This window comes from Peromyscus eremicus, chromosome 1 (assembly GCF_949786415.1).
Source record: "Peromyscus eremicus chromosome 1, PerEre_H2_v1, whole genome shotgun sequence".
Taxonomy (NCBI): domain Eukaryota; kingdom Metazoa; phylum Chordata; class Mammalia; order Rodentia; family Cricetidae; genus Peromyscus; species Peromyscus eremicus.
In genome coordinates this window covers 170,659,469-170,672,110 of record NC_081416.1, presented here as the reverse complement: position 1 = coordinate 170,672,110, position 12,642 = coordinate 170,659,469, and the positions used below count along the sequence as shown (strand labels likewise).

General features: G+C 50.6%; 1 protein-coding gene and 1 long non-coding RNA gene across 3 annotated transcripts; one reads left to right on the top strand and one right to left on the bottom strand.

The window, feature by feature from the left end:
* Positions 1 to 898: 898 nt before the first annotated feature.
* On the bottom strand, positions 899 to 6,626 carry LOC131925588 (uncharacterized). 2 transcript variants are annotated; one of them, XR_009383299.1, is made up of 3 exons: positions 6,502 to 6,626; positions 1,825 to 2,157; positions 899 to 1,007 (listed from the first exon to the last, which is right to left on the bottom strand). It is a non-coding gene; the product is annotated as an uncharacterized LOC131925588 (long non-coding RNA). The 2 variants fall into 2 exon arrangements; XR_009383300.1 differs by having other exon boundaries at positions 1,825 to 1,920.
* Positions 6,627 to 7,282: 656 nt separating this feature from the next.
* On the top strand, positions 7,283 to 12,558 carry Pglyrp1 (peptidoglycan recognition protein 1). The gene is made up of 4 exons (XM_059280951.1): positions 7,283 to 7,403; positions 7,932 to 8,583; positions 11,328 to 11,449; positions 12,272 to 12,558. Exons 2-4 carry the CDS (start codon positions 8,327 to 8,329, stop codon positions 12,448 to 12,450), a joined length of 558 nt encoding a protein of 185 aa, XP_059136934.1. The 5' UTR covers positions 7,283 to 7,403; positions 7,932 to 8,326; the 3' UTR covers positions 12,451 to 12,558.
* The last annotated feature ends 84 nt before the right edge of the window (positions 12,559 to 12,642 follow it).

Here is a 12,642-nt window from a genome sequence, read left to right as displayed (position 1 = left end):
TCCAAGGCTTGGTCTCTCTGAGCCCTGAGCTCAGGCGGGGTACAGTTTTTATCATAGCAGAGGTTGGGGTGAGGGGATTTCCAGGGTGTAGGACCCTGATTGGTTGACATTTGTCTAGGGGTGCTGGGAATGTTTAGAATGTCAGGTATTTCCCCTTAGATGCAGGCCCTGCCTGGGTGGGGTCCACTCATGGCTTTTCCTGGGTCTGGCTGTTGCCTGCCAGTAAGCCTGTCACAGAAGCTGTGTCTCGGCCTCTAAGCCTGTCATGGCAGCTGTGTGGTCAAGCTGTTTGGGCACACACACACACACACAGTATGTTTTTATTTTTGAGACGTGTTTAACGTTTGTGTGTGTGTGTGTGTGTGTGTGTGTGTGTGTGTGTGTGTTTAACGTTTTATTTGGTTTGTTTTTGTTTATTTTTTGAGACAAACTCTCACACAGCCCAGGCTAGTCTCAAACACACTATGTAGCAGAGGCTGGCTTCTACCTCCGCTCCCCATGTGCTGGGATTCAAGGCATGCACCACACCTGACATAAAAGTCATGTTTTCTAGTTACGTCATCCGTTGTAGTCATTTTCTCACCAAGAGGAGGAGAGCAGGACGAACTCCTCATGGTTTTGCAAGTTTTATTGAGCCACCCAAGCATGCCCTCCTGTGATCACATGATAAAGAGGCGGGAGCTCAGTGAGCAGGGGAGTCATAGAGGTAAAAACCACAAGTTTGGTGCATCCCGGTAACGCGGCTGGGATGGCTGTTAGCTAGCATGACAGGCTATGAACTTCAGTAAGAATAGGGCACAGCTGTGTCGCCATGCAGAACTATGGCCGGTGAGTTATGGTTCCTGTAAATACTATGCACGCCTGAGGGTCAGGCTGACCTCAGTTTTAGCCGGATGGCGGGTCAGGATTGAGCAAATGTGTTTTGTTTTGTTTTGTTTGTTTGTTTTCACTTGAAGTTCTGACGCTGAGGGTCCATGTCGTGGGTTTTCTCCTGATTGATAGGTTTCCTGGGGGGAAAAAAAAAAAAAAAAAAAAAAAAGACTACACTTCCAAGCTTCGGTGCAGCCAGGCAACTCTGGAAAGGAGGGACAACGGGAGCGCGCGCGCGCGCGCACACACACACACACACACACACTCCTTGCAGTCATTTCCGCTCCTGTACGGCGTCACAGACATCTTTTTCCTGCAGTCGTTCTTTAATCCACCCACTTGGATGGGACTATGTCCCGTTGCCAAGAACAAATGGGGTCCGGTCTATGCAGGGTCAGATGCCTCTTTCCACCTTCCGTCTCTTTTTAAGCCGCCTCAGAAATCTTACACTGATAATCTGGTTTTCATATCACAGTTACCTGCCTCTGCTTGTATGTTTCCAGGGCCCTTAATGCCCCGGAGGAGCAGCGAAGTTTCCCCCAGTCAGCCTTCACCCAGACGTGCAGAGCTCTGCAAAGACGCCTTCCTCTGGCCTGGGTCGCCAGCACGAAACTTTGGTAAGGAGGGGAGGGGCACTGGGGTGAGGCTAGCGCCAGTGGTCCAACAGGACCATCACAAACTTGGTCACTTTCTGTCTTCTCTGCCTTCTCACGCGCTGGCCACACTAATTTTGGCTTCCCTCGTGAATGCAAGCTGGCCTCCAGAACTTCCCACGGTTATGAGCTCCCTCCGAGAACATCAGTAGCTTCACAATACTTTCCACTCTGTCTCCCAACAACAGCCAGACTGATCGCTCAAAGTTGCGAAATCACTCACATGACTCTGTGCCCTAGGAATGAAATGCAAGCCCCACTCCACACACACCCCAGTTCTTTCCACACCAACAACTCCAACCTTTTAAAAGTTCCACGCCTAGGGGATCTCTCCTCTCCTCCTCGCCCTTCGCTCACGGCGGGCCCTCCTCTGGACCTTTCTTCCTGGCTTCTTGAGCTGATTAAGTCAAGCAGGAGAGACTGAAATGTGTGACTTTGGGACACCAGCATAAAACCCAGGAAATTTATACAGCTAGTAGTTCCTATTATGATTGTCGCTGTGGTTAGCAGGAGCGAACTGCTCTGTGTGTAGGAGGGAGTTGGGGGATGGATCACAACAGAAACCCTTCCGGGTTCAGCGGCGGCTTTTGCAAATGCTGGCTAGAAAGCCCGGAGAATGAGGGAAAGCCGCCATCTGGTGGAGAAAAGAGGGAACTATGGGAACCCAGCCCATCAAACGCCCGCCCACCACACCTCTACCTCCCATGAAATCCCAAATAGAAGTCAAAGCCAATATGCTTCCCGGAACCCTGAAACTTCCAGACAACCAGAGTAATTGTGTGAAATATATTTCTTCTTGAAATAGTTACTTTTTTTTTTTTACTTCTTGTCTCACCCACTAGGATCTGTGAACATCTGAACATCTCTTGTTCCTCCAATAGGAGGGTGGAACACACGGTAGGTGCTCAGTAAATAATACAGGATGTTATTTAAATGAACATTGCCTCCAGCTCAAACCTGAATCTCCCCCCACAAAGTAAGGATCCTCTTGAGAACCAGGAAATATGTCTGCCCCAACTTCTGGATCAGACTCAGGACCCTAAGACCCAACATGGAGAAGTTCCTGTTCAAGCAGCAGTTAACCTCCTTCCAGAACCTGCACAAGCCCCGTTCCTGAAGTAGTGAGCAAGGGGGTCAGGTGAAACCCAAAATCTCCCTGGTCTCTGGGTCTGAAGAGAGCAGGGGGACGACTGGCAGAGTACCCAGGAGCCCCCATGGTGGGACAGCAGGAATGGGGATTTGAACATTAGGAAGCGTGTGAGATGTGAATTAGGAACCGCTGGCAGATTCATCCAGACTCCACATTCCTGGACTGAAAGTGCTTATGGTTTTGTTTGTTTGTTTGTTTGTTTGTTTGTTTGTTTTAATGTGTATGAGTGTTTTGCCTGCAAGAGTGTAGGTGCACCACAGGTGTATGCCTGGTGCCCACGAAGTTGAGGACATTGGATCCCCTGGAACTGGGGTTGCAGAAGGCTATGAGCTGCCATGTGGGTGCTGGGAACCAAACCTGGGTCCTCTGCACTAGCAACAAGTGCTCTTAACTTCTGAGCCATCTCCCAATGGGCAGGATTTTTAGCGTGTCCAAGAATTCTTCACCCACACCAGGACTTTGATCCTCAAAGCATAGGGCATCATTTAAAAAATAAAAATAAAAAACTTTTAAACAGAAGTTGTCTGAGTTACTGAGGGTGATGGGTAGAAACACCCTGGGAACAACCTGCATGGTGCAGGGGTGGGGCAAGGGAGAGAGTTCCTTCTCTCAATAAAGAGGAAGGAAAACCTACTGCTTATCATGGAAGTTTCCCAGGTGTTGGGAAACTGATGCCAAATGAGCTTTCCCCTCCCCTCCTCCTGTGCCAACTCCTGAGAGAGAGCTGTGGTTTATGGCAGAAGAAATCCATTGTGTATTTTTGTTGGAGACAGGGTCTCTTACAGCCCAGACTAGCCTCAGACTCCCTACACAGCCAGAGATGACTTTGAACTTGTGAGCCTTCTGTGGGTTTGTGTTGCAAGCATGTGCTACATTGCCTGGTTTCTGTGGTTCTAGATCTGATGTGGAAAGGTTCTAGTGCTTTTTACAAAAGGCTAGCACTGCAGGCATGAAACCCAGAGCCTTGGACATGATAGGCAGGGACTCTACCACAGAGTCACACTCTAGCCTGTCACTGGGGGATTCTAGGCAGGGGCTCTACCACTGAGCCATGCTCCCAGCCCCTCACTGGGGGATTCTAGGCAGGGGTTCTACCACCAAGCCACACCCCCAACCCCTCACTGGGGGATTTAGGCAGGGGCTCCACCACTGAGCAACACCCCCAGCCCCTCACTGGGGGATTTAGGCAGGGGCTCTACCACTGAGCCACACCCCAGCCCCTCACTGGGGGATTCTAGGCAGGGGCTCTACCACTGAGCCACACCTCCAGCCCCTCACTGGGGGATTCTAAGCAGGGGCTCTACCATTGAGCAACACCCCCAGGACCTCAATGGGGGAATCCAGAAAGAAGAAACATAGAGGGATATGGGAAGGAAAGAAGAGAAAAAAGGAAAGATGAGGGCTGGAGAAACAGGACAGCTAGCAAGAGCACTGCTGTGTAAGCATGAGGACCAAGCTCCAATCCTCTCTCCTTTCCTATTTGAGGCAGAGCTTTCTATTTTTCTTTGAACTCAAGATCCTCCACATTTAGCCTCACCGACCTGGGATTACAGGTGTGCACTGCCGTGCCCGGCCACTGGAGCATTTATAGAGACACTAAGGAATAGAGGCTTGTTAGGTAAGAGAGTAGTGAATATGTATCATTGCACTGCTTTCCCCAAGAGGCTGCTGACAGTTTTTCTCTCCCCTAGGAATGTGTTAGAGCCTCCTCACCCCCACCCTGAATAAGGGTGTCACAAATCCTTTGTTGTTGTTGTTGTTGTTTTTGTTTTGTTTTACCTTTTAGAGCTTTATTAGGAGAAGGAGAGAGAGAGAGAGAACCAATTCTTAAATGTATGGATATAAAGAGGTAAACAGTATCTTTTTGTACTTTTTTTTTTTTTTAAGAAAGAGGAAGAGAGGAGGTCTCATGTAGTCCAGGCTGGCCGCAAAACTGTCAATGTAAATGCCCTTAAATCCATGATCCTATCTCCACCTCCCACATACTATGATTATAGACATACACCACTACTTTGGGCTAAGTTGGCTTTTCTTTGTTTGTTTGGGTGAGTTGTTTGTTTTGTTGTTGTTTGGGTTTTTTGTTTTTTGTTTGTTTTTGTTTTTTTTCTGAGACAGGGTTTCTCTATGTAACCCTGGCTGTCCTGGAACTCGCTCTGGAGGGCCAGGGTAGCCCTGAACACAGAGATCCACCTGCCTCTACCTCCCGAGTGCTGGAGTTAAGGATATTACAGTTTGAGGCTCTGGGTTCAATACCTAGAACCATAAAAACAAAGCAAAAATTAAAAATTTTCTATTCTTGTGCCCTGAAGAGATTTCAAGAGTCTGGACTTCTCTTGGAGAGGATCTGGTTTGAGTTGGTGGCTTACAACCTCTGTAACTCCAGCTCCAGGTGATCGATGCTCTAGCCTTGGCAGGCATCCACACTCACACACACATACCCACAAACAGAAACACACAAACAGGCACATACACATAACCAAAAGAAAAATTTAACTGCCAGGTGTAGCGGTGCACACACCTTTAATCCCAGCACTTGGAATTAAAGATCAACTTGTCTACATAGGGAGTTCCAGGACAGCCAGGGCTATATAGAGACATCCTGTTTCCAAAAAAAAAAAAAGTTTTAATTCATTGATTAATCAGTTATTTTGAAACAAGCCTGGTCTGCATGACAAAACCCAAGCTTGTCAGGGCTACATAATGAGACCCTGTCTCCCAAAAAACAAAAAAAAAAAAAAAAACCCCACAACAGTTAATTCAGTCTTTTCAAATGTCTACTGTTAACTGTGTGTGGCGGCTCACTATTTTGTGTCTGACTTTTAGACCTCATCACACATTATCAATTGCACATGGTGTGAGATGGGGGTTCAACACTTTCTGAATGGCCGGCCCTTGGCCTAGGCGTCATTTATAATACAGTTTGAGCTGGTTTTAACTTTTTGCCCTTCACTCGTTATCAGGGTGACCTTGGGACTGGACCATTTTTTTTTGGCATAGATGACTACTTCCTTCTTAAAATGTTTACTTCCCTTAGCTTCTGTCACTGGACACTGTCCTGGATTTCCTTCTGCTTTTGTTCCCCCCCCTCCCTCCCACTCCCAAAGACATAAAGATCAGGAGTTCAGGGTTAGCCTCAACCAGTCAGCAAATGTACAGTCAGATTGGGCTGCCTGAGATTCTGCCTCATTCCAGGGGGTGGAAGTACCATCTGCCTATCACTCTTGCCTCTCTGCTTATACCCAGCACCCCAGGTGATGCTTAGCACATAACAGGTACTCAGCAGTTACTGGATGGTTGAAATGATGTACAGTCCACCACCAAGTCATGTGGCTCTTCCCTCTTAGCTGTGTGTGTGTGTGTGTGTGTGTGTGTGTGTGTGTGTGTGTGTGTGAGACACATGAGTGCAAATGATTAAGAGACCAGATGCCCTGGAGCTAGAGTTAGAGGCAGTGTGAGCCCCTCACATGGGTGCGGAGAGCAGACTCAGGCCTTCTGCAAGAACAGTATGTGCTCTTAACCACTGAGCCGTCTCTCCAGCCCCTCTTAACATTATCTTACTCACTGAACCACTTCTTTTATTATGATTGCTCTTCCCTCCACCCTGTACTACTTCCTTCCACCTGGACTGTGTTCTCTCTTCAGTAGTCTCCCAGCACGAACTCCAGCCCTGTCAGACAAAATCTCAGATCTGACCAGGCCTTTTCTGATGGTCATCCCCAACATTAATCATATTCTTTAGTTGCTTATGCAGACCCAAACGCCTCACCATTCATGACAGCATGTGCTTCCCTTTTTCCAGCTATGTCCTATCACCCACAAGACCCTTACCTTCTTGCTACACATGAACATTCTGAATATACAATATGGGGACCATGTAGAAGTGCCAAAGAGAAGAACCTCGAGAAATCAAGAGCTTGGAACCTTAGCTTTAAGATTACAAAGCAGAACTTAGGGTTGTGACTCAACAGTAGAGCCCCTGCCTAGATTCCCCCAGTGAGGGGCTGGGGGTGTGGCTTAGTGGTAGAGCCCCTGCCTAGATTCCCCCAGTGAGGGGCTGGGGTGTGGCTCAGTGGTAGAGCCCCTGCCTAGAATCCCCCAGTGAGGGGCTGGGGTGTGGCTCAGTGGTAGAGCCCCTACCTAGAATCCCCCAGTGAAGGGCTGGGGCATGGCTCAGTGGTAGAGCCCCTACCTAGAATCCCTTAGTAAGGGGCTGGAGTGTGGCTCAGTGGTGGAGCCCCTGCCTAGAATCCCCCAGTGAGGGGCTGGGGTGTGGCTCAGTGGTAGAGACCCTGCCTAGAATCCCCCAGTGAGGGGCTGGGGTGTGGCTCAGTGGTAAAGTGCTTACCTTCCTTGTTCAGGCCCTGAGTTCCATCTGTAGCATGACAAGAAGTATTTATTATTTATTTACTATTTTACAAAGCAAACATAGATATATTGAAGAAAAGAAAGATCCCTGGAGAATGAGAGGCTCCATGGGAGGACTACCCAAAATCATTTAAAGTGGAAGCAAAGAGGACAGGAAGGCCATCAGTCTGCCCTGATTCCCCTGTGTGCTGTGGAGAGGCATGGGAACAGGAGCCCAGGCAGGACAGAAGCCCCAGGAAAGCTCTCCATGTGACCTGAATGAAGCCACTGTGACCCTCTGTATTCAGAGTCCTTTCTCTCCAGAATGGAATGCTATGGTCACCCATGCAAACCTCAGATCACACCTCAGACAGGAACTAACCTGAGTGAGTAGTGGGGACACTCATGACACTATGTGCCTGACATCCAAGGCCTAAAACCTGGTCCATTTGTACAATTCCTGATCAACTCTGGGGGTCAGAAACCTTGCTACGATCTCCATATTGGAGTTGGACAAAGAGGCACAGAGAGGTTAAGTCATTGGTGTGGGCTCACACCGTAGAAAAGGGCTGGAGTTCAGGTGCAGGCAGCGTGGCTCTGATTGATTCTGGACAAGAGGCACTACTGTCTGCCAATTCTCGGGAAGCGACTTCCCGTCTCCGAGCCCATTTTCCTCAGCTGTGAAGGGGCTTCCACATACTTAGCCTCTTACCCTGTAGGGTTGGGCATCTTCAGACTTGGACCCAAGGGGATCTGCAGCCAGGCACGGTGGCCGTGAACACCTGTAATTTCAGTTCAAGGTCATCTTTGGCTAAATAGTGACTTCAAGCTACATGAGACTCTGTCAAAGATAAATGTATACATGTGTGCATTCATACATTTTAAAAGGTACCTTTGTTATGCCCCACCTGCAGGAAGGAAGTCTGTGCCAAAGCCCTGGGCCTCTTGCCTGTGCAACTTCTTGGAAAGTTGCACAAATCCCTCCTGAGAGGACACAAAGCTGGGCTGAGAGCCAAGCCTTGGAAATTCCAGAAAACCACAAAGACAGATGCCCCGGTCCATTGTGCCCTTCCCGATAAGGAAGCTTCTGTCCCCCACGCCCACCACCACCACCTATTCCACACTCTGAGCAAAGGCCACATCGCTGTCCTACCCTTGTCAAAGGAGGAAGCTAAATCTGGGGTCCTCTATGACAACTCCAGTAAGTTCCGCCCAGATGTGAGGCAAGCCCTTCACCTCACCACCCTGCCGAATATAAAACTCCGGTCCAGGGCCTGACTCGCACACAGCCCTGGAAGCCCTGTCCACCATGTCCTACATGCTGTTTGCCGGGACTCTCCTTGCTCTCGTGGGCCTCGGAGCCTCCTGCAGTTCCAACGTGCCCCGCAGCGAGTGGAAGGCCCGGCCTTCTGAGTGCTCCCAGCGCCTGCAGCACCCCGTTCGCTACGTGGTGATCTCACACACGGCAGGCAGCACCTGTGCCAGCCCGGCCTCCTGTGAACAGCAGGCCCGCAATGTGCAGCATTACCACATGAGCACGCTGGGCTGGTGCGACGTGGCCTACAAGTGAGTACAGAGTGGGCGGGAGGAGGTCAGCCTTACTGTTCAACCCTTCCGGTGCTGGGTCTGGTGTCTCCCTTGAGTACCAGGACTGTCCTCCCTGTGGGAGGGGACAGGCTTTGCTTCACACACACCAAGGTTTTCCCCCCATACTTTCATAAGGAAATCCTTTCCTAACGGCCCAGACCTTGCAGGACAGTGCCAGGCTGACTGAGCCTTGCACCAAGCCATGGCATCAGTGGGCATAGTTGATGCCTGAGACCCAGGGGGCTCCACAGGGAAACAGTTGCCCTGGGCTCAGCTTCCACTTGTGCAAAGCCAATGGGATTGTGGCTCCTAATACCAAACACCCGGGAAACCTGCTAGCATATGGCCCCAGATCTATGGGCAAATGTCTTCCGTGTGCCAGAGTTCCAGATGGGGACTTTGCTAGGCACATATCACTGTGTGCATAAAGACAGAAAAAGATAGGTTCAGGGTGGGAATAGAATCCACAGAAATAGGACTTCTCGATGGCTCAGCAAGTAAAGGCGCTTGCCAGCAAGCCCAACAACCAGAGTTCTAACCTGTAGGAGAGAACTGACTCGGCCACTGGTGGACTGATGTTTGTGCGCGCGCGCACACACACACACGTTTTAACAGAGAGAAAAACAGGCTAGCTGTGCTAGGCATGCTGGAGATGCCTGTAGTCCCAGCAGTTGGGAGGCTAAGAGGATTTCTGTGAGTTCAAGGCCAGCCTGGGCTTCACAGTAAGATCCTATCTCCAGAAGTGGGGGAGGGCAGGGTAGGCAGGGATGGCTTCCTGTGGCTTTGATGTAGCTTTAGGAGACACAGAGGGAAGCTGGGGTGAGGGTGCAGCACAGAGACAAGTGCTGGGAGATTCTGGCAAAGACCAGTTCCCTCTGGCTGATCACCAGAGAGCTGGGGGCTGCTTGGATGGGCCCCTGGGGGACACACCCATATGTTGCACCTGCTTCTTTTCGGTGTTACAGGCTGCCATACCTGGGCCTGTTTCCAAAAGGAGCATTTGAACCCTGTGACTCCTAAGGCTAAGTAAACTGAGAGTCAAATCACCTGCAGAATTTACTGGAAATACTGGCTCCCAGCCCACCCAACTGCTCTGCCAAACAGCACAGGGTCAGACGCCTGGCGGGTGTCCCCAGGCCTCTCCACCCAAGATTTGAACCATTCTAAGGCTCCAACATCAAAGCTGCTTCCCAGGTTTAAAGTGGGAACTAGGGAAGACTGAACCGGGGTCACAGCCTTAGAGAAAAGCAAAATCACATTACATGAGCCTCATTTTCCTTGCCTATAAATGGAGGGTTGGGTTGTTTTGTTCTGGGGGGTGAGGGGTGTACGTGTGTGTGTGCCTGAGTGTAAGTCTGTGTGCCATGAGCCCTCATAGGTCAGAAAAGGGCATTGGATCCCCTGGAAGTTAGGTTACAGGTTGTGAGCCACCATGTGGGTCCTGGGAACCAAACCGGGGTCTTCTGCAAGCCCCATAACCACAGAGTCCATGTCATGATGGTGGCTGAGGTCTACAGGCATCCCTGAGGTTTACAGGCATCCCTGTACAATCAGTGCCTCCACCCCAGCCCGGTGCTTCGGATGTGGTTAGGACATCACAATACAGAGGGCATGCAGGCGTCAGCCAATGGCTCACTTCTACCCTTGCTGCTGGTGGATCTGGTGTCTCACCAAAGTGACAGGGCTTTTGTCCCTGTGCAGGAGGCAGGCTCTGCCTCACACACACTCAAGTGTCTCCTACTCTTCCATTAGAGAATCTTTCATAAAGGTCGGCACCTTGCCGGGACACTAGGCTGACTGAGCCTGGCCCTGGGTCCCCATATCCCCATCTTCGTCCCATCTCCTCTAAGGCAGGCTGTGATCTGGCCTCCTAGATGGCAGACAGTGGCTGGGACTCCAAGTTCCAGCATCCTGTGCTTCATCAGTTCCTCAGAGGCTGAATCCTCCAGGCTGCTGACCTAACTCCAAGATGCCCTGGAGGGGGTGGGGTCTCCATTGAGACTTGGTCAGTGACTGAAATTCACAGATTGGAAACCTCTAAAGAGGTAGATGTAGCCTGTACCCTTGAGTCCACAATCCCGATGCCTGAGGACCCCGACAGCCAAGGCAGGCTGGACAAAGAACAAACCTCTTTGAAAACTCTCTTTTATACCTTTTATTTGGCTGGGGTGGCACATGGCACGACTCAGTGTCGAGGTCAGAGGGGAACCTGAGGAGCCAATCAGTTCCCTCCTGTCACCACGTGGGTCCCAGGGACAGAACTCAGTGGCCAAGCTTGGCAAAGGGCCTGTCCTGGATGAGCCATCTCTCTGGCCCCGGGGCAGACTTCTGAGAGGCAGGGCCTCTGAGCCCTGGTTGTCCGCTTAAGCTGTGGAAAGACAGCAGTACCAACCTCAGGAGCTTGAGAGGGGAGGAGGTGAGTTCACAGGCTTGGGGAAACAGTGAATTCCAATCTTATCCACACAATTGGGTTTACAGTGCGGGTAACAAGGGGATTTCTGTGTTACCCTGAATGCTGGCTCTACCTCTCTGATTCTATGTAAAATGGGGGTGGCAATTCACCAGTTGCTACAAAGATGAGGGAAAAGGTATTTACATAGCTGTGCTTGGCAAGGAAGAGGGGTGCAATAAATGGGTGCAGTTGCCTTAATATTATAGAAAATAATAAAGGATGTTGAAGGAAGCTCCTCCTACCCTTATTAAGCTCCACCCCTTCTTCACAGCTTCCTCATTGGAGAAGATGGTCATGTGTATGAAGGCCGAGGCTGGAACATCAAGGGTGACCACACAGGGCCCACCTGGAACCCCATATCTATTGGCATCACCTTCATGGGCAACTACATGGGTAAGCACCCAGCATCCTGGGCTGGGGATGGGGTGCGGAGGAGGGAATCACAGACTCTGCCACCTGTATGCTCATGACCCCGTTTCTCTCTTTGGATAATGGGGCCATTCTGACCCTGTACTGGGAGTAGCTGATCAATAGTAAATTAAGGGCGGGGAGGGGCAAGCGTTGTCCTACACAGCTGTAATCCCAGCATTCCTCAGGTGGAAACAAAAGGATTGTGAGTTTGACATCAGCCTGGACCATACAGTGAGATCCTGTCTCAAAATAAAAATAAAATGAAACAGGGCTGCGTCTGCAGCTCGGTTGGTAAAGTACCTGCCTACCACGCACAAGGCCCTGGCTCAAATCTCGAGCACAACACAGACCGCATGGGGTGGTGCACACCTTATTCCCAGCACTGGGATATTTGACAGTGGCAAAATCAGTTCAAGCTGATCCATCTCAGCTACACAGGGAGTTCCAGGCCAGCCTGGGATAGGGACTGTCTCCAATCACCCGGCTAACTCCTAAGGCACCTAAAACGTGTTTCATAGATGACAGCTATTTGTGTGGGCCAGACCCTGGGGCCTGGGAGCAGAGGAGGGTCAGGGCCAAGCAATAATGCTAACAGGCAATGCTTGCTAAGGATCCCCTCCATGCTAGGCTCCCTTTCCTGGTGTATTGAAAGTTAACTATTTTCTTTCCCACAGCCCTATGGGTAGGTGCCTGATTTTCTTTCCATGAGGGAGGAAACTGAGGCACAGTTAACCAACCCCTCACCTCCCTGCTCTTCAAAGGAGGCCCAGTCTAACTGTCTGTATCTTTCCCCTCCCCTTGCAGATCGGGTACCCCCAAAGCGGGCCATCCGTGCCGCCTTGAATCTTCTGGAATGTGGGGTGGCTCAGGGCTTCCTGAGATCCAACTATGAAGTCAAAGGACACCGGGATGTGCAGAACACACTGTCTCCAGGCGACCAGCTCTATGAAATCATCCAAAACTGGAAACACTATCGCGAGTGAGAACATGACCCTGTGTGGCCACCCCCCTAAAATCCCTCCTGCCACCTGCTCCCTCCCCGCCCCATCCGTCCTCCCAGTGACCCCCCAATAAAGATGTAGCACCCAGCATGCTCCTGTGTAGCTCCAGCAACATTGCCCCTTCAGTACCTCTCCCACCCGACTCTGGCCCTTCCTCTTGCTCCGCCACTCCAC